The sequence below is a fragment of the Pseudonaja textilis genome, chromosome 1 (assembly GCF_049901715.1).
Source record: "Pseudonaja textilis isolate UNSWEBS1 chromosome 1, rPseTex1.2, whole genome shotgun sequence".
Lineage (NCBI taxonomy): Eukaryota > Metazoa > Chordata > Lepidosauria > Squamata > Elapidae > Pseudonaja > Pseudonaja textilis.
In genome coordinates, this window is record NC_141990.1 from 20812716 (window position 1) to 20837387 (window position 24672).

A 24672-nucleotide genomic window follows, 5' to 3' on the forward strand; every position below is an offset into this window, starting at 1 on the left:
CATACTCTGCTAATGAGATTTGAATCCTACCTTTTAATATAGCTGCAATATTCATCTATATGCGTTCAGATGCCCTGGGATGTCAAATGCGCACCCTGGGGAAAAAAATCGTGTCCCTTTCTGTACTAAAGCCAGCTGCGATCTATTTTAGATCCGTGAATAACACCCAAGTTTGGAAGAAAATGTTTGTGGCCACAGCTTTTGCGGACCACAGAATTGCATTTAATCTGAAGGCTGAAAAGCCGTTCTTGAAAGTTCCCGCTACAATATATAAGTATCTAAAGGCGCCACACGCTGAAAAACTTCTGTCTGCGTTACTTGTGAAAACATCCTGATTTGACTCCAGTTTTTGAACGCTGCAACTTTAGAAACAGGAAAGCCGGGGCTGCCCTCAACAAAGATGGCTGCTGCTGTTCTCGCACAGAGTAACGTATCACCTTCCTGCCGGAATAAGGACTGTCAGCCGATCATCAGCTGATCTGAGCATCAGCGAATTATCCTTCCAGCCTCAGCAGAGCGCGGGCTGAGTGCGGGCGCGGTATGAGGTTTCTGCTTTGTGCTTGCTGTGTCCTGCTGGGATGGTGTCCGGCTGGAGCCCTGGACAGTGGGATGCTCTACCCACGGGAGTCATCCTCCAGGGAGCTGAAGGATCTCAGCGGCCTCTGGAGCTTCAGGGCAGACTGGTCAGAGCAAAGGGATGCAGGATTCGTGGAGCAGTGGTACAAACGGCCACTTCGACAGGTGTGTGACAGCAAAAGCACGGGGTGGGTTGATGATTACCTACCTGGATAGTGCAAGGATGGAATTATCAGTTCAAAACTGTGCATGCAGGTCCCTGAATGTGGGTGCAAAGTTCGGACAATACATGTATAGAGTGTTTTTGCAGCTTAAAGCTAACAGTCTAATGGCATAAACTTATATAAACTGAATTTAATGCTCACAACTGTACTTCACCAATCATGCTTTTGCACACTGGTCATTACCAGAAAGTGTATTTTTTGTTTGTTTTGCATTTAAGCGCCTGATCTGACATCTCTGTTGGTGCATTTGTGTTAATATGTGTATACTAACCCTTCTAGCATCTGATGAAAGAAGTGGTGTTTTGAGGAAGCATGTGCTGTAATACATTTTCTTAGTCTTCAACGTGGCACTAAACTGCTGATTATGACATTTTATGAATATCCCTCTTTTAACAGGAAGTGTCAAAAAGAGGAATGAGAGAAAACTGCCTGGGCAAAATTAAAATAAAACCAGACTTAACAAGAAAAGCTACATACTGGTTAACCAACTTCATAGATGAAATAATAGTTAAAATAATAATAAACAGAATATCCAGAAGGAAAGAGGGAGAATCATAATTTAAAGTGAAATAAAAATAAAGCTCTTTTCAATAATAAGGCAAGTTGATCCTTTTCTTAGTTAAATATTAATTGGTTTATACAGTATTTTATTCTTGTCTAATAAGCATACCAGAACTTCTCAATTGGATCAGCGTAGTAACCAGCATTCCATCCTCCTTGAATTTTTGTGATTTGGTAGCCTTGCAAAGCTAACAAATTGTTATTATGGTTTGTTGCATAGTCAGCCAGTTGTTTGAACTGTATTTTGTTATTTTTATTCATTTTTGTTATTTTATTCACAAGAATCTGGGATAGCGAGATGTTATTGTTAGATAGTGTTAAAGGTATCCTTGCAGGATATATAAGCTATTGCAGGTAAAGCTGCTTTTTGCAATTGACTGATGGTAATTTTGTCAATGCCATTGATAACCAAGTGCTGCTGCAGTTTTGGGATTGCACCTATTACACTTGATAACCAAGTGCTGCTGCAGTTTTGGGATTGCACCTATTACTTTTGATACTATCTTTGGTTTCTTTTGTTACAATCATTCTATTTCTTTTTGTAGGTCTTTGCTATCTTCTCCAGTTCTTTCACTTCTATTCTGCTGTCTCTAGGTATTTCCACATCCACTACCCAGCCTTTTTTGGCTTTCTTAACCACAATTGTTAAGTCTGGGGCTTTATGTGGCACATGCCTGTCTGTTTGAATTCTAAAGCCCCAGAGCACTTCAGCTTCTTCATTTTCTATTACAGGTAGTCCTCAACTTACACCAGTTTGTTTAGTGTCTGTTCAAAGTTACAACAGCATTGAAAAAAGTGACCTATGACCGGTTTTCACACTTACAACATTTGTAGCATCCCCTTGGTCACGTGATCAAATTCAGACACTGGGTAACTGGTTCACATTTATGACAGTTTGCTGTGTTCCAGGGCCATGTTGTGACCTTCTGACAAGCAGGGAAGCCAGATTCACTTGACAACAATGTTAATAACTTAACAACTGCAATGATTCACTTAGCAACAGTGGCAAGAAAGGTCGTAAAATGGGGCAAAACTCACTTAACAAATGTTTCACTTAAATTTTGGGCTCAATTGTGGTCATACATTGAGGACTACCTGTACTTTATTTTATGATCCCACAGGGCAAATGCTATTTCCTTGCAGGTCTTCCAATACACCATTATTGCTAGTTTGTCATGCTGTTGCTTTTAGTCAGTCTGGGTGATTCTCTTGAAAACAACTAATCGCTGTTTCTTCAGCTTATTTGCAGAGGCACATTTGCTGTCTGTTGCTGCCTTCTCAATTCTGGCTGCGTATGCAATTTAATTTTAAGGCTTGGCATTGTGTAGACAAAATTTCAGTACTCAACTTTCTGTTTCTTTCTTCTACTTATTAATATTATTACTGTTGTTTCAAAGAATGGGAAACTCATAAGTAGGAAATAAAAAACTGGCATGGTCCTCCCTTATTTCTTGCCCCACATATGCTATAACTCAGCTTCTCAACATGCGGATTCTGCATCAGTTGTCTTACCTTGTAATAGTTAGTTGAGCTGTCCTTAGTGGATTTGTAAAAAAGTATGTTACGATCTTTGGAGAGGCCAAAAACAGGTAGTCCTTGATTTATGACTAGCTGCTTAGTTGTGATGGACCCTTAAAAAGGTACTTATAACCCCAGATTCAAAGTCCCAATAGCCAGTCTCCCCTCTTCCCCCACAGTCACATGATCGCATTTTGGGCCTTGACAAGTTTATGCCCATTTGCAGAATCACAATTTACAAAGGTTTTGCTGGAAACCAGCATTTATTTCTGGATTCTGGCAAAAAGCCCTCCATAGTGAACAGTCAGTTTGCTTAACTACCACCACAAAACCGATTATAAAATTGGACCCAGTCACGTGATGACCCCTTAATGACCAACATGACTTATGACCATGATCACAGGCTTAATTACAGCTGTAAGTCAAAGACTACAAGCTTTGAATATCAACATCCTCATTTGTAATGGAAAGGAAAGTTCAGATCATCCAAAAATAGGTGGGGTTTCTACATGTCATGTGAGGGGAAAAAATAAACACTGACATGCGAAGTGAAAACGGTGATTTCTGCCTTCTTGGTAAGCAGGAATCAGCCTTGGAGGACTAAGTTAAGAAAGAAAAAGGTCATTTGATCTGGAAACGATGGAGAATAGCTTTGGAAATCTACTCAGACCATGTCTGAAGCTTGCTAAGAAATAGTAATAAAAAAGACTTAATAGGATAAGTGAAAGTAAAATGAGAGTCAGTGACTGGAGTAGTATATCAAACCATTTTATCTGTAAACCCAAAGAAAGGACAAAATAAGAAGCCATATAAAATTGTATCATGTAAATAAAAGAGCTATTTTTCAGTTGTTTAAACATGGTTTAGTGAATAAGCTACTGTAGGGTCATATTTCAACTAAGAGGTAAGCTACACCATAATACCATGGCCCAGTTCGCACAATAGGTTAAAAACAAAATGACACCATGGTTTATTGTGTTGTCTGAACCAAATTTATATTACAATGTCCTGCAGATCATTTTCTTGCTTTATATACAGGCAAGGTTCTGTTGTCTTATTATGCTAAATCCAGACTAACTATATTATTGGCTCAGTACTATGCACAAACTCAGTCTTGAGTGTACTAATGAGGAACAACTATTGGCAACCATGTATGAGAGTGTCTGTGGAGATTCTCAGTCATCCAGGTCATGGTTGTCTCAAAGGTGTTTTTTCCTTGAGGAAGAAGATGTTTCGATTCTCATCTAAGAAGCTTCATCAGTTCTGATGGTATGGTCGGGGATGGAAGGATTAGTTCTTATGAAGCTTCTTGGATTGTCTTCCTCAAGGAAAAAACACAGTCCAGTTTCCTTTTGAAAAGCACCTTTGAGACATGTATGAGAGTCCTAAGAAACACTTCTTGGAATTTCTGTAGAATCTAACTACTCTGCAAAATAGAATATTCATCAGAATGGACTACTTTCGTGGTCAAGCACAAGTACTCATATCTTCTCATGGAAATGAAAACTTTATACTACAGCTGGAAAATCTTAACTCTCTTTTAAACAAATATTCATTGATTGCAATATCTGAAAACACACCCCGCACTCTGCCTTTGTAAGACAGGTCAACAGTCACATTAATGTTTGAGTGTATCTATCCAGATCTTTAATATTTTTATGCCAGGAAAAAAGAAAATGATTGCAATTCCAGCATGTCAGTCTGTTAGACAACATTGCCAAAGTTGAGACTCACTGCACTAGAGTCAGAAAAACTTTGGCAGAAGCTCACCAAAGCTGGAAAACATTCCCACCACAAATGAGTCTCAATCTTTTCAGACAGGGACAGTGATGGACATGCCAGTCCCTGCCAGCTTCAATGACATAACTCAAGATCCAAAGTTGCGGAGATTTATTGGCTGGGTGTGGTACGAGAAGGAGGTGCTTCCACCGGCTCACTGGCTCCTGAGAGATACTGGGACTCGTATTGTGCTCCGTTTTGGCAGTGCACACTATTACTCTGTTGTGGTGAGTACTGTTGTTAGCAATTTGGTGTTCGAAATTCTGTGATGCCATCACTAGGGATCAAGGGAGGAACTTACAATTTTTTTAAAAAAAAAATTTTTTTCCTGCTGGAGAATCCTGGTGAAATGAGGCCTGTCACAAAGATCAGTGACTAACTTTATTAAATTTCAATGAAAGATAAAAGATAAAGTGACAAAACCAGAAAAGGGAATCAAAAGGGGGCGGGGGGAATACAATACAGGCGGGATATAAACAAAGAATGAAAAGGCAAAAAGAATGACTTCCAACTTTTTTCAGCACAGATAGAAATGTGTAATAAAATAACAAAAAGAAATGATTGAGCAACAATAGCAATGCTGTATTTTTACATCTTCCTCTCTACTATCTCACCAGCTATGGAGATTTTCCTAATAACTACTATATATTTGACAATGTCAAAACTGGCTGGGAGGTGAGTCTCTATCGCCACCTAGGGGCTATGAAAGAAAATTACTTTTTGTTCTTTTTCTTGGTCCACTTTGCTGGAGGAGTACAGTACCTATATAGGAATACTGCAATCCAGCTAAAAATATCCTTTACGCGTGGCAGAAAAAATAATTTCAAAATAAATTATTTTGAACCATTTTCTTGGTTCACACACAGCATTAAATTGTAAGGTAACCAAGCAAGTTGAGGTTATGCAATATGCTAAAACATAACACATTGACTCATGGCTAAATGTTGAGTCTGCTGTGCAAGACTTGGTTAAGCCTGTAGTGTGAATATAACCATTTAATTATCTGTTCAGAAGCCCTTATGAGTTCTGCTCTCTTAGACTGATTCAGTAATGCTCTTATGTTCTTCTAGTCAACCTCTTTTAAATGCCTGTTGGATTGCAATATTTCCTGTCAGTGAACTGCAGTAGTGCATCTGTAGGTCTGAGAACATGTAACAAGGAGTTTTTTGCACAGTTATCTACCCATTTGCACACTGAATGGATAAAGTAGCCAGATACACTCCAGATGTGTTAGACAACAACTATTATCCTTCCTAATAAGGCCAATAGGTGTCCAGAAACACACCTGGAGAGGACCTAGTTGTTCATCCTGGGTGCAGAGAATACATTGCTGCTGAGCTAAGCTTAATAAGCGATGTAAAGGTGTAGAGGTGAACAGGCATTTGCATCAGCTTCTGGGCAACTTTGAATGGTGTTCCAAACAACAGCTTGAAATAGCTAAAATCCTGTAACATTGTCAAATCTCATGAAATGTTAGCCTGCTCGAGAACTCATATTTCCTCTGAAAACTTTGAAAAGACCCTATGGGAAGTGTTAAATCTGTGAAGATTTTGGGGATCCTATGACATATGAGGCTCATTAAAAATATGTTTGTTCTCAGAAGATTATTTAGAGCAGGGGTGTCAAACTCTATTTCATTGAGGGCCGCAACAGGGTTGTGTTTGACCTCGGGGGCGTGGAGGATGGGCATGGCCAGGGGGCATGGCTGGGAGTGTGGCCCTCCTGAGCTTCATTTTTGCTGGCAGAGGCACTGCAGGCCGGTCCTTCACTGTTTCCAAGGTGGTGCTGCAGGCCAGATCTAAGCACCCCGCAGGCTGGATCCAGCCAACAGGCCTTGAGTTTGACACCCTTGATTTAGAGGTATTACAGGCAACATATCACAAGGCCTGGTGATGGGGCTCTCAGTTTCTTCTTCTTAGTCCTTCTCAGAGCTCTTTTTTTCTCTTTTGCAGTGGGTGAATGGAGTGGAAGTCACTGAGCATGAAGGAGGACACCTGCCTTTTGAAGTGGAGATCAGTGAAATCTTGCATAGGAGTCCCAAAGAGCCCTGCCGCATCACCATTGCAATCAATAACACTCTGACACCGCACACATTGCCTCCAGGAACAATTCAGTATATGGATGATGAGTCCATGTAAGTTCAACAGGTCCCTGTGATTCACTGTAGCGTTTCTCAGCTTTAGCAATTTTAAGATGCGTGGAACTCCCAGAATTGCCCAGCTAGCATATCTGGCTGAAGAATTCTGGGAGTTGATATCCCCGTGACTTCAAATTGCCAGTGTTTTGGTTGAAGTCCACACATCTGGGAATTGAATTCCACACCTCTTAAAGTTGCCAAAACTGACACCTTGTCCTGGTTGCTATTGTTAAGTGAATCACTGCAGGTAATTAGGTGAGGACCTCATGTGTTTACCACGTGTGACTTCCCAATGACTTCACTTGTTGGAAGGCATCAAAAAAGATGACCAATGCTGACTACATGACATGGTTCCAAGATACCTGGATCTCAGTCACGTGACCTTGGAGATGCTGCCCCAGCTGAGGACTGGTTGTAAGTACCACTCATTCAGTATTCAGTGCTGTTGCAAGTTAGAGTGGTTGCTGAATGAGTGGTCATTAAGCAAGGACCACCTGTGCTGCCAAAAGGTGGCTGGCACCAGAATAAAACTTCATTCAACTGAAAGCAGAAATGATTGTGTTCCAGCTGGGTTTGCACAGCATGCTAAATCCAAAGAAATAAAACATAGTGCTGAAACAAAGCCTGTTATTATGGTGTGATGTTTTCATTCTTACAAATGCTAATAGCTGAATTCCCAAATACTTTAAATCCCCAATTGCCGAATCCCATTTTTGCTTGATCCTTAGATTCAATTTTTTTCCACTGTATCCAACTGGGGGAAAAAAAAAACTTTAGCAGCAACTTTAGAAGGAAAACGTTGAGGCTTGCAGATGAGCCACGAGCCAAAGGTGGTGCTGTTCTGACTCGAAGGGCAGACAGTTTCCAGTGAATTCCAACAAATCTTCCTGGTTCATTGGATCATTTTAGGTGGGGGAAATAGGGGTTTGCCGCAGTATGTATTTGCCATGGAATAGCCTGACAGCTGTGGGCAAAGGGTCATTGGCAAGGGGGTGTCAGAAAAAAAATTAAGATAACAGCCCAACCAAATGGCTCAAACCCTGCCCCTTTTAAGCATGGCACATGATACAAGTGCCAAAAAAGAGTGGGCCTTGATCATATGACTGGGGTTGCTATCTTGATGTTTTAGGGCAGAGGTCCCCAAACTTGGCAACTTTAAGACTTGTGGACTTCAACTCCCAGAATTCTCCAGCCAGCATAGCTGGCTGAGGAATTCTTGGAGTTGAAGTCCACAAGTCTTAAAGTTGCCAAGTTTGGGGACCCCTGTTTTAGAGTGCTCCTCATTGTAGATGCCTCCATGTAGGAGAGACCTCTGAATTGACTCTCAGGCATTTTCTCTGGGTAATTCTTAATTCTTAAAACACCTTTCCATCTCTTATTCAAACACAGATATTCGCCCTTCCGAGACGTCCTTAACTCCCTTTCTCTCTCCCTCAACCTAGGTATCCAAAGGGCTATTTTGTTCAAAACACAAGATTTGATTTCTTCAACTATGCTGGAATTCACCGCCCCGTCTTGCTCTACACCACACCCTTGGCCTACATTGACGATATCACAGTCACCACAGCCGTGAAGGGAAATGTTGGTAAGAAGCTGAGGGAGCAAAGCAGGACTGTGTTGAGGGCTCCTGAGGGAGATCTTGTTGTGGTCTGCCAGGGGCCGGCGGAGCTGGTAGCAGAGTTGGACAGTGGGGAGGAACATGGGCCAGTACTGGAGTCTGGGGAGGGCTCAGACGAGGGATCTGTGTCCAACACAGAGATGGGACCAGGGCCACCTGACTCTGGAGTCTCCGGAATCTGACGTCAGCGAGGCAGAGGAATAGGAGGAGCAAGTTCCCAGTGTGCGCTTGTGCAGAGCTGCCAGAAGGCAAGAACGGTTAAGACAAAAGGGGCGATTTGGGAATAAGGCTTGGAGATGATTGACCCCTCCCATAAGACAAAGGAGGAGCAAAGGGACATCAGCCTTTGCAGGAAGCAACTTTGTTCGTTCTGATTGGTTTAAACTCTGAAGCTCCATGTTGACTTTGTGCTCTGTTTGGCCTTGTACAGCTAATTGGCAATTTAGTTGTTGGCAGCATTTCATGGGAGATAAAGGTAGGTACTTATCAGCCTTATCCCCAAAAGACTGTGGCAGACTTCTGTTGGACTATTCACAAATTTTTTAGGACTCATTACCGTTGAAATAAAAACAGGGTTTTTGGGACTAAGCGTGTGATTGTTACTGTCTCAGGAAGCTTTGGTCAGAAGAGATCTCCACTTTATGGAGCTACATCCATTCCCTACTTTTTCTTTCAAATGCAAGCTTTTATCTCTCTTTCTGTGACACAGGCCTGGTTCATTATTCGGTGTCTGTACAAGGAAGCTCAAACTACTTTTTATCGCTGACTTTGTATGATAGTGACCACGTTGCCGTAGCAACAGGAAACGGGTCAGCTGGTGAATTGAAAGTGATGGATCCTCTTCTCTGGTGGCCCTACTTGATGAACGAACGTCCTGGTTACCTCTACTCCTTGAAGGTACCTTGCATGTCTGCTCCCAGGATTCTTGAGACTGCCTGCTTTCTGGGCGAGATTTGAATTTCAGCTCCTATAAATAAAAGAATCCAAGCAGATTGGCTGACATAGAGTTATGGTTCACTATATAGATTCCACAAAAGGCTTATAAACAAGGATGTCTACAGAGTGTATCAAAACATCAAGATGGCAACTGTGCAATCAAAGCTCCATGCACTTTTCATGTGCAACACAATAGAAAAACAGATGGAGCTTTTGATTGTACCATTGTGGCCACCATTTTGATTTTTTGACCAGATGCTGCAGATACTCCTGCTTATAAACAAGCATTATACTCTAAAGGTCCATTTGAGCTTCCCATACTTACAGGAAAAATTCTGGGTGTTGAAGTACACAGGTCTTAAAGTTGGATACCTCTGGTGTAGTTGAATGAGACTATCAACTCATAAAGCATTCCTGGCCTGCTTTCGAGTTGCCATAGGCAGGAGGAGGGGGGAACTGATGAAGCAGCTAAGTTGCTATGGTCAGAAGCACATTCCTTTCTCCAGATTGTATCCCAGGTTACTAGAGCCAGCCAGAGAGGTGTGTTTTCTACAGCCCTTGAAAGTGCTCCATTGGAGAATGTGATTTATGACACAAGTTGGGAGGAAGTGGGGAAACAGGGTCATAGGCGGGCAGTAAATTACATGGAGCAGAGCCGACTGCACTTGGTAAAGTGCTGACATATTGCTCCTAATAAATAATTGGATTTCTTTTGAAACTTAGCTCGAGGCTCATGAATTAATTAGGGCATCCATCGAAATCCTGACAGAGATTTTGAAAAGTGAAAAATAAGAGTAATTTCCTGGCCCTTGTCCAGTCTTTAAAAGTATTTTACATTAATTCATCTCATTCAAACAAGGTACACGATTATGGATGATCTTGGATTACTTTAACTGGGGCTAGTGATTTATATGGAAGGTGTCATATTGACTTGTACCTCAGAAAACTGACCCAGAATGACCTTTTCAAAACACAGATCACGCTCTCTGCCGTTGTGGATGGCTCCATCTCTGAAGATATCTATGTGCAGCCAGTTGGTATCCGAACCATCTTTGTTGCTCGCAACCAGTTTCTGATTAATGGGAAACCATTCTATTTTCATGGGGTCAACAAACATGAAGATGCTGATGTGAGTAAACCTGGATTGAATGGCAAAGCAGATAAGAAAAGAAAATGTTAATGATGATCAATCTATCAATAAAATGAAAGCAGAGACCTGAATGTGTGGCTCACCATCAGCTCATAATTAGATCTTTTTAATACTCAACTGAACAAGATTGCCAAGTCTCACAACATTTTGGTATTCTCACATGAGCAAGGTTTCAAGAGATTAAAAAAAATTGGGAAAGCACTCAGTGTGCAAAGAGGTTCTCAACCTATGTCGTAAAGAATCACACACTGTTCTAATCATGCCTGCTTCCTTCTAGATATGCTAAATTTCAAATGCACAATCCAGTTTTTCTCTAGTCACAATTTTGCTGGATCAATACGCAGTCTGTTTCTCAAAAGCTGGTCAGAAGAGAGAAGGCACCATCTCAATTTATCCAGAATTCTTTAAGAAATTGACATACAGTACAATGATACTATTTGTTCTGACCAAGGCTTCCTAGACCGTAATTACGCACACACTAATTTTAAAAACAAGTCTTATTTTATTGCAACGCTGGGAATTGTTTTCATTCCCAGCAGGTAATGAATCTCAAACAGCACCCATCTTTCTTTTCTATGAAGTGCTGCCAATAACAGAAGTGTCAAATGAACTAGAAAAAAACCAACTAAAGTACAAAGAGCTTCAAGAATGAATCTCAACTGAACGAACAACTTTACTTCCTGCAAAGGTTTCATCATCTTTGCCTGTCCTTTATACCTTAGAGGAGGGGCAATCACCTCCCAGTCTTATTCCTGAGTCGCCCCTTTTGTTTCAGCTGCTCTCGCCTTCTAACAGCTCTGCGCACAAGCGCATTGGGCTCCCCTGGGTCCTTTGCCTCACTGCTGCCAGACTCCAGAGACTCCAGAGTCAGCACCCAACTGCCAGATGGTCCTGGCCCCATCTCTGCATCAGACGCAGGACCCTCGTCCAAGTCCTCTCCAGATTCCCTGACTGGTCCCTATTCTTCCCCACTGTCCAATTCCGCTGCCGTCTGCACAGGCTGCTGGTGAACCACAACACTATTGTTAGTTTTAATGTACAGGTAGTTCTCAACTGACAAGTATTCTTTAGTGACTGTTCAAAATTACAATGGTACTAAAAAAAGGGACTTACGACAGGTACTTAACACTTACAACTGGCGTTGCAGCGTCCCCACAGGTCACATGATTCAGGAGTTTGAAAATTGGCTTACATTTTCAAAGATTGCAGCATCCTGAACTCCTGTGATCATCATTTGAGATCTTCCCAGCCAATTTCTGACAAGCAAAGTCAATGGATGAAGTCGGATTAGCTTAATGACTCGGGGGGGAATTCACTTAACAACTGTAGTGATTTGCTTAGCAACTGTGGCAAAAAAAATAATAATCATCATAAAATTGAGCATGACTCACTTGCTTAGCAATGGAAATTCTGGTCCCAATTGTGGTGATAAGTCAAAGACTACTTGCGTTGCTTAAATCCAAATTTCAGATTATTGTTAAGAATGAAAACTTTGTCCCGGATTGTTGACCATGATTTATAGTAGACATATATAATTTTAAGAATATTACAGTGTGTTTCCTGACTCTGGAACAGTGGCTTCTGATTGTTAGGCAGTCATTGTTCTCCAGCATAACAATATGGATACAGAAGTGTCTGTGAAATGGACCCACATCTGCAGTGGGATCTTTGCTCATCTAGTTTTGTGCCTTGTAGGGCCTTGTTTTGAAAACAAGTGTTGGAGCCCAAGGGTATGAATACACAGGTGAAAATAACAGCAGCTGTGACTGTGTAATTAAAGCCACGCGTGTGTTTTTTATGCATTGACATATGATGCCCATAAACAGGAGTGGAACTCTGATTTCTTGATTGCAATTGCCAGTTTAGCTTTTTACCATTTCTCTCTCTCTCACCTCTGCTTACTCTGCAGATACCTCTATGCTGTGCCTAACCCACTGTGACTCTGGCCTCAAACAAAACCCTAAGGGCTGTTTTGTTGCCACTGATCTCTAAAAGAATAAAATTAAAATGTTAATTGAAAAACAAAATGTCAGCTTGTGTAACATTTGCTATTCCCAAAGAAGAGGAGCTAATAAACCATGTTTAGTCTTGGCTCTGTTCATTATCTGGGACTTATCTAAGGTTAAGACTAAAATGCTAACACATTTTTGAAATGTGGCCTATTTGTGTGTATTTCATTTTAAAACATACATTAATGGAATAATAAAAAGTATAATTGGTGATTGTATAGTAAAATACAATCACATCTTAACAAAAATTAAAGTAAACTGAAGGTGAGAAAAAAGAAATGAGGCAAAAGAAAAAATATCAATATAAAATGAATTCAGTCGTTAAACTACTTATTAAATCTAGCCTATATGGAAATATATTGCTCTTCTTATTTTTAGAATATAGAGATATTTAATGTATATTTCATTTCTTCCATGTTAAGCTGTAACCATGAGGACAGCAAAGCCATTGCTAACAAGATGTTTGTTCTGCTACAGATCCGTGGCAAAGGCTTAGATTGGCCTCTGATCATGAAGGATTTCAACCTTTTGCGCTGGCTAGGAGCCAATTCTTTTCGCACCAGCCATTATCCATATGCTGAGGAGATCATGGAGCTTTGTGATGCTTATGGCATTGTCGTGATTGACGAGAGCCCAGGAGTGGGCATGCATGACAGGTGAGGTACGGTTGCTCTGCCCATGTCTTATGTCTTCTATCACATAATATACTAAGACAGAAATGGGAAATTCTTTTTGTAGATGGCTGAACGTAACTTTTTATTTAAATGAATGACCCACAGCAGGTTGGATAATTTAGTAAACACCTACATATGGGTGCAGGGTTAGGGACAACCATATACCAGAGTCCCCAAGGATAGGACGCAGAAACCTAAGAAGTGAATAGTCTACAGAGGTTGCCAGGGGTGGGAAATTTGTGGTTCAGTATGGCTAGTGATCAAGAATGATGAGAGCTGGAGGATTGCAGGTGTCTCACTATGGGTTTTAGGCATTGGGCTTCAGCTGGTGGGACTGGGGTAAGTGAGGTCCTTGGTACTCTGTGACCTTGGTTTTCTTGTAGACGTTTCATGACCAAACTAGGTAATACCATCAATGCTACATATATCTAGTTTGGTCATGAAATGTCTGCAAGAAAATCACCAAGCTCAGAGAGCATCAAGAACTCCACAGTTCAACCCTGAGCTATGATTATTCTCTTCTGTCATGACTGTGGTGTATCTGAAGATGGCTTGCCTCATTTGTTTCAAGAAAGAATGAAGAAGTGAATGGGGACCACCAAAGAAAGATTTTTGGAATACAAAGTGTTTCTGTAAAAGCTGAAATATTGCAACTTTCTCCTAATCCTAACAAGGCCTGATTCGATAAGGATTTCAGGAACTCTCAATTAGAGAATGGGAAATTTGGGAAATGCTCAGAAAACCAGATTTATAATTCCTTGGCTTGTCCATCCTCTTATTACAATTCCTGTTAAAAACTTGGAAGTGCTGTTAAATCCAAGTTTGCTTTCAGAGGGAGCGTTTCTCGTGACAGCAACTCCAAGCCTTACCCAGGTAGTCCATTTTCCCCTCCTGAATGGATTTATTTTCCTTTGGTCTCTCTTTGCCTCATTGTTTAGTCTGAACTTTGGAAACCAGTCTCTGCAACACCACCTTGTTGTGATGGAAGAGCTGATCCGGCGGGACAAAAACCGACCCTCAGTTGTGATGTGGTCAGTGGCCAATGAGCCAGCCTCGGAGTTGCCTGTGGCTGCTTACTACTTCAAGTGAGTACCTGCCCAGATGAGAATGTACTGTGAGCTCTGAGACCTGGTCATGAGCCCGCACAAAAAGTGGGATTTGCAATTGTAGGAATAGGAGATGTTAGCTGTAATCCTACACCCAGCTGTCACCTACATAGAGGGCTCTTTTGTGGCTTACAGTAAAGTAAGCTAATCTTCATTGTGTGAACAGAGCCTTTCTCAACCTTGGCAATTTTAAGATGTTTGGTGTCAAGCCCACAATTGACATATGTGTAGCCATTTTAGTTAGGCTTAGTATATATTCTTTTTCTTACTTTCTCTTTGGCGGTCATGGGGGAAGGGTTTCGAGCTTGCCACATTCCTAAAGGAGTGGAGATAGAGTTGTTTAGGCTAGGTGATTCTGCTTCCCATGGGAAAACAAGCTGTCTGTGCTTAGGTCCCTTGAGGTGGAGATTTATGACATCAAGCAAAGTTGAATTACTTCTATTGGAGAATGTTACTTTTGGGGGTTGTTTCTAACTTCTAATATTGTGGGGTAATTCTGGGTTGGGTCACATCCCGAATAATGGTTTGGTTTGCCAATTTGATGCTTTCCTAAATAAATTGTCTTGGAAGGTGGACTTTGTTCTTTTCTTTTTAAATGGATTTTATCACTTGGAAACCTGACATTATTCCGGATCTGACAACTCCTAGAATTCCCCAGCAAGCAGTTACAAAATCAAGTTGTCAAGGCCTTACAAGTCACCAGGGACAAGGACATGTCCTGGGTGGGGGGGTGGGGGGTGGGGCGGAATGAAGATCCAATGAGTGGGCATCACAGCAGAAAAGGCTCTCCTTCCGGCCTTCATTGACTGCTGGATCAGGGAGGACAGGTAGAGGCAACTGGGGAGAGATAATCCGTAGGTGATCTGGTTCCAAGTCATGTAGGACTTGAAGGCATCAACCAGAACTTTGAATTACATCCAGGAGCCCTCTGGAAGCCAATGCCGCTTGTTGAACCCAGTAACTGGCACCCTAGACTTAGACCTGTGTCATCACATTCTGCAGCTTCTGAACAGACTTTATTTTTCATCATAATTTTATTCTTATTCTTGTTTTTATTTTTATAGTTGTGAACTTACTTAGTGTTGCTTCAACAAGCACAAAATATTGTATCTATTAGGCTCTAGTGAACCAGACTATATATCTACATGTACACATAGATTTATTATATAAACGGGCTTGGAACAAAATGAAATAAAGTCTGAGCTATCCATGGAAGAAGCAGACTGAAAATATAGCATCTACTGTCTCTAGGACAACAAGACCATCCTATCTCCCCCTCCCCTCTCCTCACAAAATCTGAATGGCTCTTTTTTTTTCTTTAAAATAATATAATTTGTGGCTCCAGATTAAAGGAAAATTCCCCACCTTCAATTTAATAGTCTAAAAATCTTCCGGATACTGCTCTTTCATGGTCCTGATTCCTTATTTAATGAGAGATATCCCAGATCAAAGCTGGAACTTTCTTCCTACCTGAAAGCTCTAGCTACCAAATTCTTATAAGGATGAGAATTTACGGTTCAGCTGGATCTTCTCTGTTAACTTTGGACAGTCAAAAAAGGCACAGATGACAAATGGGAAAAGTTCTTGGCTTATGACCAGTCACCAAGTTACTATGGACCTCCCCAGGGATACTTGCAACCTGGTTCCAAAGTTCTAATGACTAGCTCTCCTCCGTGGTCACATGACTGTGTATGTATGTGTGTGCTTCTCAACTGACTCGCATTTACACCTGGTTGCAGTATCTTGTTAGTAACCTAACTGCGTTTTCTGATGTTTTTGCTGAAAACTAACATTTCTGGTTTGTGGAAAACCAGACCATCGCGAACAATTGACTGTTGCAAACAAAGTCGTAAAATCAGACAGGTCACATGGGTGAACCACTTTACAACCATCACAACTTTCAGTCATAATGGGCGGGCTCCATTACAAGAGGACCACCTATGTTTCCCTTTATAGTAATTCTGAATGTAAAGTTGGTGGAAATTTTCAACAAGTCACCTGGCAAAGTATATCGAGCTGTGGTGGCGCAGGGGTTAGAATGCAGTATTGCAGGCTAATTCTGCCGACTGCCAGCAGTTCGATTCTCATTGGCTCAAGGTTGACTCAGCCTTCCATCCTTCTGAGTTTGGTAAAATGAGAACCCAGATTGTTTGGGGCAATAGGCTGACTCTGTAAACCACTTAGAGCAGGGGGCGCCAACATTTTGGACCTCAGAGACCACCAAACTCATACTTTTAAATGCCATGGACCAGAGACCCTGGGAAAATTTAAAAAAAGTCTGCAGGAAAATTCCCCACCCTGTTTTCCTGTCGATTAATTATTCTTTATTTGGGATCGCAGGATACCATCTCCAGCTTTGTTCTCAGGGGGAGAGACACTTTTGGCTTCATGCAAGGAAAGCAGAAGAAGCAGCAGAAGTCTTTCTCTCCTCCAAATTTCGCCAGAAATGAGTCTTTGTGAGACTTGTTGCACCAGCGCAGCCTCTTAGAGCAGGATGCTGTGGAAAGGGAACTTCACAAAGACAGTAGTGTCACAAAAACAGGAAAAGCCCAAGGGGAACATCAGGTCAGCCAGAAAACAAACTTACATAGGAAAAGGAATCAAATAAAAAGTATTAAAGAATCCCTATAGACAAAAGCCTAAGTAATTAAGAAAACTAGACAAATAAGAAAAGGAAACAAAAAGATAATTTAGAAAACCCTTACAAACACAGGACATACCAAATAAGCAAAACAAAGAGACGAAAGACACAAAATATAAATTACAAAAGGGACAGACAGGAGATTGCCACAGAACAGATATGAAAAACTATCTTAAAGCTAAAAGAGATTAGAGAAAACCAATAATACAATCTGGCCACCCCGTGGAGTTTGCCTTCCCCACCCCGCGGAGTTTGCCCTCCGGTGGGAATAAAGACAAACTCAAACAGGATTTGAAACATTAGGCACAAATACAAACACTCACACAAAATCAACTTACAAAGGGAGAAAAGAGTATAAAAAACCAGGGACTTACCATAAGAAGCTAGCTAGCCCAGGAACACAGACTTCTCGCTGTTCTCCGCCTTCCTGAAAAATAAAAAGATCCAGCTTTCAAGCAGTTGTCTGTATCCTTGCGCTGGAGCTTTCCCAGCGGAAAAATCGAATCCTCGAAAGAAAGGCATTTTGACACCTTTCAACAATGCCTTGCAGGGTCGAAAGACTCATTTCTGGCAGAGTTTGGGGGAGAGAAAGAAAGACTTTTGTTGCTTTCCTTGCATGCAGCCAAAAGCAGAAGAAGCGGAAAGAAGCAGCCTGGTGGCCTGGCCAGGTGCGTGGGGCAAGTTCCTCCCCTCTGCCCTTTCCCCCCTCCCCTCACTACTTCGTGTTGTTTGCAATGCAAGCCTTGTGTTCCAGCAGGCCATGTGGGCAGTGCAGCCTTGTGTTCTTAAGCAGCCTAAATTGCTTTTGGGGGGGTGACATTTCTCTGCGGGCGACAAAATTTTCTCATGGACCATGAAGCAGTATATAACTCTTAAGTGCTATTGCTATTGCTATCTTTGGAAGGATTCTCTCTTCCTATTAGAGGAAAGAATATTGCAATGAATTGCACTGGAAAGAAATAATCCTGGCCTTTTGAATTTTATCTTCACCCTGCAGGACATTGATAGCCCACACCAAGGCTTTGGACCCCGCCCGACCTGTGACATTTGTCTCAAATGCTAATTACCTCCGAGATCAGGGGGTAAGTATTGCGTGGCTGAGACTGAGCTTAATAGGTAGGGTTCCTGACTGCCTTTCCTGCAAGCTTGTTCAGCATTCATTGCAAAGAGGACTAGCTGAAGCTTTGATCCTGTATTGTTGAAAGATCACTTGAATAACTGAAAAAGAACCTATAGACGGGGTGAAACCAAACTTAACAGCAGTAACTGTGAGAGGGATCTTGGAGTGACAACCGGCTAAATATGAGCCAGCAGTGTGCAGCAGCAGCCAAAAAAGCTAATGCAATCCTAAATTGTATTAACAGAGGGATACGATCAAGGTCAAGGGAAGTACTAATACTAATAAAGCCTTAGTAAGACCACACCTAGAGTATTGCATCCAGTTTTGGTCACCACATTATAAAAAAGATGTTGAGACTCTAGAAAAAGTACAAAGAAGAGCAACCAGGATGATTAGGGGACTGGAGGCTAAAACATACAACGGATAGTTGCAGGAACTGGGCTTGGCTAGTCTAGTGAAGAGAAAGACCAGGGGAGACATGATAGCGGTCTTCCAATATTTGAGGGGCTGCCACAGAGAGGAAGGGGTCAAGCTCTTTTCTAAAGTGCCTGTAGGGCCACACAAGGAATTATGGATGGAAACTGAACAAGGAGAGATTTAACTTGGAAATAAGGAGAAGCTTTCTGATAGTGAGAACACTCAACTAATGGAACAGCTTGCCCTTGGAAGTTGTGGGAGCACCATCATTTGAGACCTTCAAGAAGAGATTGCACTGCCATCTGTCAGAAATGGAGTAGGGTCTCCTGCTTGGGCAGGGGTTGGACTAGATGACAAGGTCCCTTCCAACTCTGATTATCTGTTATCTGAATTCCAGATTAGGTGCTGTAGGGCATAGAAGCGTTCCTTATCCCTACAAGCAGGTTGAAAAGTCAGGCGCTGATGAGGCTGCTTTCAGGAATCTGCTTTAAAGTGACTCCTGAAGCAGCGGATCCTGTTTCTCAGACTTGTGTGAAGTATTGAGGAGGGTTGGACTGCTTTAGAATAGGGGTGTCAAACTCAAGGCCCATGGGCCAGATATGATTTCGATCTGGGATCTCTTTCACCGTCTGAACTAACCTCAGATTCCTATAGGCACCTTATGTGGATGTCATCTGTGTGAATAGCTACTTCTCCTGGTACCACGATGCAGGACATCTGGAAGTGATCCGGTTGCAGCTGAAGACACAGTTTGAGAACTGGTACACTACCCACCAAAGGCCCATCATTCAGAGTGAATATGGAGCAGACACCATCAGTGGCTTTCATGCTGTGAGTCTTACCTGGCACTATAAAATAGTTTGCAGGGAGAAGATATAGAGAGGACTTTTTCTATACTAAGGACATAAATTCCTGTTTCTTCCAAGGCAAATGGAACTGGGTCTATAAAAGCCATGGTGGTGCAATGGTAAAAATGCAGCATAGCAAGTTAATTCTGCTGACTGCCAACTACCAGCAGTTTGGTAGTTCAATTTTCACCGGCTCAAGGTTGAGTCAGCCTTGCATCCTTCTGAGGTTGGTAAAATGAGGACCCCCGATTGTTGGGGGCAATGGGCTGACTCTGTAAGCTGCTTAGAGAGGGCTGTAAAGCACTGTGAAGCGGTATATACATCTAAGTACTATTGCTATATCCGTACACCATATATACCATACTCTTACACAAAATACACATATATAAATGTTTGGATTAATCATAGGAGAAATGTAATACCAATAAGAGGTTTTATGTGAAACAAACTTATGTGGAGGTGCTTTCTGTTGCTGGGGATATTTTAACAAAGACTGGATCATCATTGACAAGGATATTTTATCTGTATTTTGCATCACAGATCTTGCACTAAGCAAAGGATAGAGCTAAATGTTATCCTTGGATAAGTTCACACACTACTTTCACCAGCGCATAACTAGAGGCACAACAACTGCATTTACAACAAAATTCTAAGCTTGGTTATTGTTTTTTGTGATCTAGGGTGCAGTACACATCCAGTCCTTGAATTAGAGTCCATTGTATGGTTAGAATGTACTACTGCAGGCTATTTCTGCTGACTGCAATTTGGCAGTTCAAATCTCACCAGGCTCAAGGTTGACTCATCCTTCCAAGATCAGTAAAACAAGGACCCAGATTGTCGGGGGCAATATGTAAACCACTAGGAGAGGGCTGTGAAGCACTGTGAAGCGGTATAGAAGTCTAAGTGCTATTGCTATTGTTCAAATGCAGACAATGAAAAAATGCAGGTATCCAGTTAATCATGTTGTATTAAGTTATTTTTCTAAATCCTCACAGATTTCTCTAGGAGCTGGATGGGGCTCTGTTGCCATTTACTTCAAGGATACACATTTTTATTTTGTTAGACTCATGTTCACCCCTCCCTGCTTTTCTGGTGTCTGCAGGACCCTCCTCTCATGTTCTCTGAGGAATACCAGGCAGCTGTGCTTAAGGAGTATCATGCTGTCTTAGACCAAATGAGGGAGGAATACGTGATTGGAGAGCTCATCTGGAATTTTGCCGATTTTATGACAGAACAAGGTAGGGACTTATTGGACAAAATGTGCCTCGTTGTCCTGCCAAATGCTTAGGGCTGGATTTATTAAAATGAATGTTTGGGATGGAACAGAAATATTTACATAAGCATTCCAGTGATGAGGCAGGAAAAACTAATAAATCTCAACCACTTGCAAAAATATTTCCATGATGACTTGTTTATAGTGTCATTGGCAAGATTTTAACAATTCTGTTCGATACAGTAAGCCTCTGTCTTGGAGGCTTAGAAGCCCCCAATCCAGTCACTACTCAACAGTCGTGAAATATTTTGTGCTGCTTCCTAAACATATGAATTTGAGGTGCAATTATTGTTTATGATGGAGCTTGCATTGCTACACTACAACTTTTGTTTGGAGCTGGTCGGGGACATGTATCACACTGGGCCATTTTGTAGTTTTTGATTCAGTGTGATGTGCGGACAAGGTCCATATAGATCTATTGGTTCATTTTATAGCAGTAAATCAGAATTTTTTTAAACTGGCATGCCTCACTAGCTTTTTTTTCACGGGGCATATTATTAACTGAGTACAACAATGTATTTTGTTAGCCCAACCTCCAAGCCAAAACGGCAATCATTAAGCCAATACCAAGCTGTGGTTTGAAATTGTGCTTTACCGCCCTATCATCACACTAACTGAAAAGCATATTATGGCCTAAGACAGGGTGTCAAACTCAAGGTCCATGGGCTGGATCCAGCCCGCAAAGTGCTTAGATCTGGCTCATGGGGCTGCTCTGGAAACAGTGAAGGACTGGCCCATAGTTCCTCTGTCAGTGAAAACAGAGCTTAGGAGGGCTGCACACGTCCCTCCTGAGCTCTGTTTTTGCTGGTAGAGGGTTGCAGGAGGCCGCCCCAGCTGAAAACAGAACTTGTGAGCTCATTTTTGCTGGCAAAGCACTCTGGCCACCACAGGTACCCCCCCAAGACGAGTGACATCAAGCTGACCACACCCACCCTGGCCATGTCCCCCCAGCCCCCCCTCCAGGTCAACACAACCCTGATGCAACCCTCATGGAAATCAAGTTTGACACCTCTGGCCTAAGACAACATACTAAACATGCCTTAGCATATATCCTACTCAACTGCACACTACTTAACCCCATTTTATTCTATTCCACTATGTTGTGCGAACTCAGCCATTACATGTTTGCACAATATGGTGCGCCAGATTACCATATCGTGCAAACCTAGGATTTAAGTAGTAAATGGAATAAATGCCTGAATAACAAACGAATCAAGACTTGCAAGTTAGTTTTCCTGAAGCATGGTTTGTTATCTGAACCCAAAACTAGCTTATCATTAAGACCCATTTCTGCAACAGAAAACAAGCTGGGACTCTATTATTTCTGTTGTTTTTTCTCCCTACACTTCTCTAATATAGGTCTGTGGAGAGCATTAGCCTCCTGACACCACCAGATTTCAGATTTTTTAAAAATCAAGCATTGAAAACAACAGCTCAAAAGTGGTGCTTGAGCAGGCAACAAAAACACGTTTTTCAGAGAAACAGGGATAAAAATACAGCAGAGTTTGTTTGCTGACTCATTTGAGGCACATTTTTGGGGTGAATCCTTTAATCATGATTAATTATAAGCCTGGGTTTGTGAGTCAAGTTGGACATGGGAATGCAGACTTTCCAATTTTTCTGGCTTATTCCTAGTTTATTTGTGTACCTCACCAAATCCTTAAATGTAAAGTAAATGGTGAGGGAAAGAAACCAGGAACTGGCCTAAGAAACTATGGTGACTGGCCAGTCTCATGTGTTGATTCTGGTTTGTTTGTAGCTAAGTATGATTTATCTACTATTTCAATTATACCCGTTTGCTTTGTTGTGTCCTTTCCCGTCTGCAGGGGTGACACGCGTCATGGGTAACAAGAAAGGGATTTTTACTCGCCAACGGCAACCGAAAGCCGCTGCCTTCCTCTTGAAAGAAAGATACTGGAAGATTGCCAATGAATCCATATCTTGGATGTCACCAGCCCCGTGTAGTGCCTGCTTGCCCTAAAGCACACTTCTCCAAGTTTGCTCAACTCTCATTTCAGGTGTTACAAGAGGCTCGTGTTACAGTTGTTCTACGGAAAGAACATTAAAATGCTGGTAACTTTTCTACGATTGAATGTCAAAGAGATGTACTGAGATCATGAAATCTAATCAACAAAGCCACTAGCAGGTGATAAAATTTGCCAATCATTGGTTTGTTCTACCCGCTACAAGGAGTCAGAAAAAGAGACTTGTGAACACGTTTCTCTGATTTTGAGAAATATTTGCACATTTCTAAGGGTCAAAACGTTTCTTAGCCTTATTAAAGTGTTTTACAATCTTTTCATCCCTTCTTGAATACATTTTATTAATTCTGCTTTGTATATGGAACTAAATTTAGGGTTTGCGGGTTTACTAAGTGCACTTTTGAGGAGGGAGAATGCCTGAGAAAAACCTTGATGAAGATAGTGACACTCCCACACTGCCTTTCAAGGCACACTGTCAGTCATCCATAAACATGTGCAGAGGCATCCTGGTGGTTTGCAGGAAAGCAAGGGGTTGAGCAGGGGGGTCGACTAGAAGACCTCTAAGGTCCCTTCCAATTCTGTTATTCTGGAAAGAGCTAAAGCAAGAGGCTAAACAGCCAGTGCAGGATCTTCTAATATGGAAAGGGAGGTAGAAATTTTGGGAAAAAACAGGATAAAGAAATCCTCATCCTAGACATGTTTACTGGCTTCAGTTTATATTTCATTAACCCTGCCCCAAAGGACAGGCAGTTTGTTTGTGTGTGTGTGCACGCAGACACACGTGAAAGAATGGAGGAAACTTATTTGCGAGGTGGGAAGAGAGACCAAGCTCAGAAACTTAAATGAGATCCTAGCTTTGAGGGTAGCAAAGGGAACATGGACAATGAAAAGGACAGAGAGAAAGTGAGAGACAAAAGGAGGTAACGAAGAATGTTTGTGGAACTAGTGGAAAGATCCACATAGTGTCAGGGTTCCAAGTAATACGCCCACAGCAAGCAGAACTCTGAAGCAAGTAGGATCCTCAAAAACAGGTTTAGTGGACATATCATATTGGCACAGACTGGTGAAAATTGACTCTAAAGGTTCCTGCAGTTTTCACCTAATTAACAGTTAAGTTATTCCCTCTTTCCCAAATAAGCAGTCACATGGTCATTAAGCAAACCCACTGTTCACTATGGGACTTTTTTTTTTGCTAGAAACTGGAAGAAAATCCTGACTTCTGGGGAAAAAATGTAAATCACAGTCATGTGACAACAGGACACTGCAAACAGCTGGTTGCCAAGTACCTAATATGATCATGTGACTGGGGGTGGCAGATGTCAGAATCCAGGTCATCTTTGGTGAACGGCATCATGGCTTTGAACAGCCATTATGTGGCCAGTCATAAATTGAGGACTGCCCATACAGACTAAGCTATGATATGAAGGATTTCTTTTGTATTATGTTGTGATCATGAATGCTCTTCTAAATGAATTCCCATTCAAGGAATGTGTGGCTCTATATAATCTAAAACATAATGGCCTCCTCTCACAGGGAGCCCATTGTGTGAGGGAGACAAACAAGCACTCAAGGACTTGGGCCCAAATATTTATGTTCATATTCTGATTTTAATTTAATCTCAAATAAAATGTGTGTAGTTTCACACATTTCAGTATTTCTACAGATTTACCAAATAGACCAATACTGTTTTAACCATACTGCATAGTTGGAGGGAGTTGACTGCCTTCAGATCACAAACATTTCAGAGTTTTTTTCCCATAATGGCATTTTTCCCATTCCTCACAAAAATGAGTACTCAGCCACACGAAACAGAAGTTTCAAAATAACATGTTTAAATGATTTTGAAAGCATGTAATCAAGACACAAATTAGTATTTTCAAACCTGCATAGGAGTTACACCTATGTAGAATTCTACCTACATAGGGGAACAAGATTTGGAAGATTAGCAGAGACAGAAACCTCATTGTTCATCCCAAGATTTTTATCTTAATGGCTGGAGTTTACCATTCCAGTTGCCCTACTTTTAAGCTAAACTCTACAATCAGTATTGCATCCATCTGCCCTGCGTTGTGATAGCTTTGCACATCTGGCATCCAGAGCTCT

The 24672-nt window shown here is 41.6% G+C and overlaps 1 protein-coding gene across 1 annotated transcript; it reads left to right on the forward strand.

Annotated features, from left to right (window-relative positions):
- Window positions 1-462: 462 nt before the first annotated feature.
- GUSB (glucuronidase beta) lies at window positions 463-22889 on the forward strand. The gene is made up of 12 exons (XM_026708627.2): window positions 463-741; window positions 4697-4885; window positions 6611-6792; window positions 8238-8380; window positions 9123-9310; window positions 10326-10478; window positions 12986-13164; window positions 14121-14267; window positions 17927-18011; window positions 19121-19297; window positions 20417-20552; window positions 22414-22889. Exons 1-12 carry the CDS (start codon window positions 541-543, stop codon window positions 22566-22568), a joined length of 1935 nt encoding a protein of 644 aa, XP_026564412.1. The 5' UTR covers window positions 463-540; the 3' UTR covers window positions 22569-22889.
- The last annotated feature ends 1783 nt before the right edge of the window (window positions 22890-24672 follow it).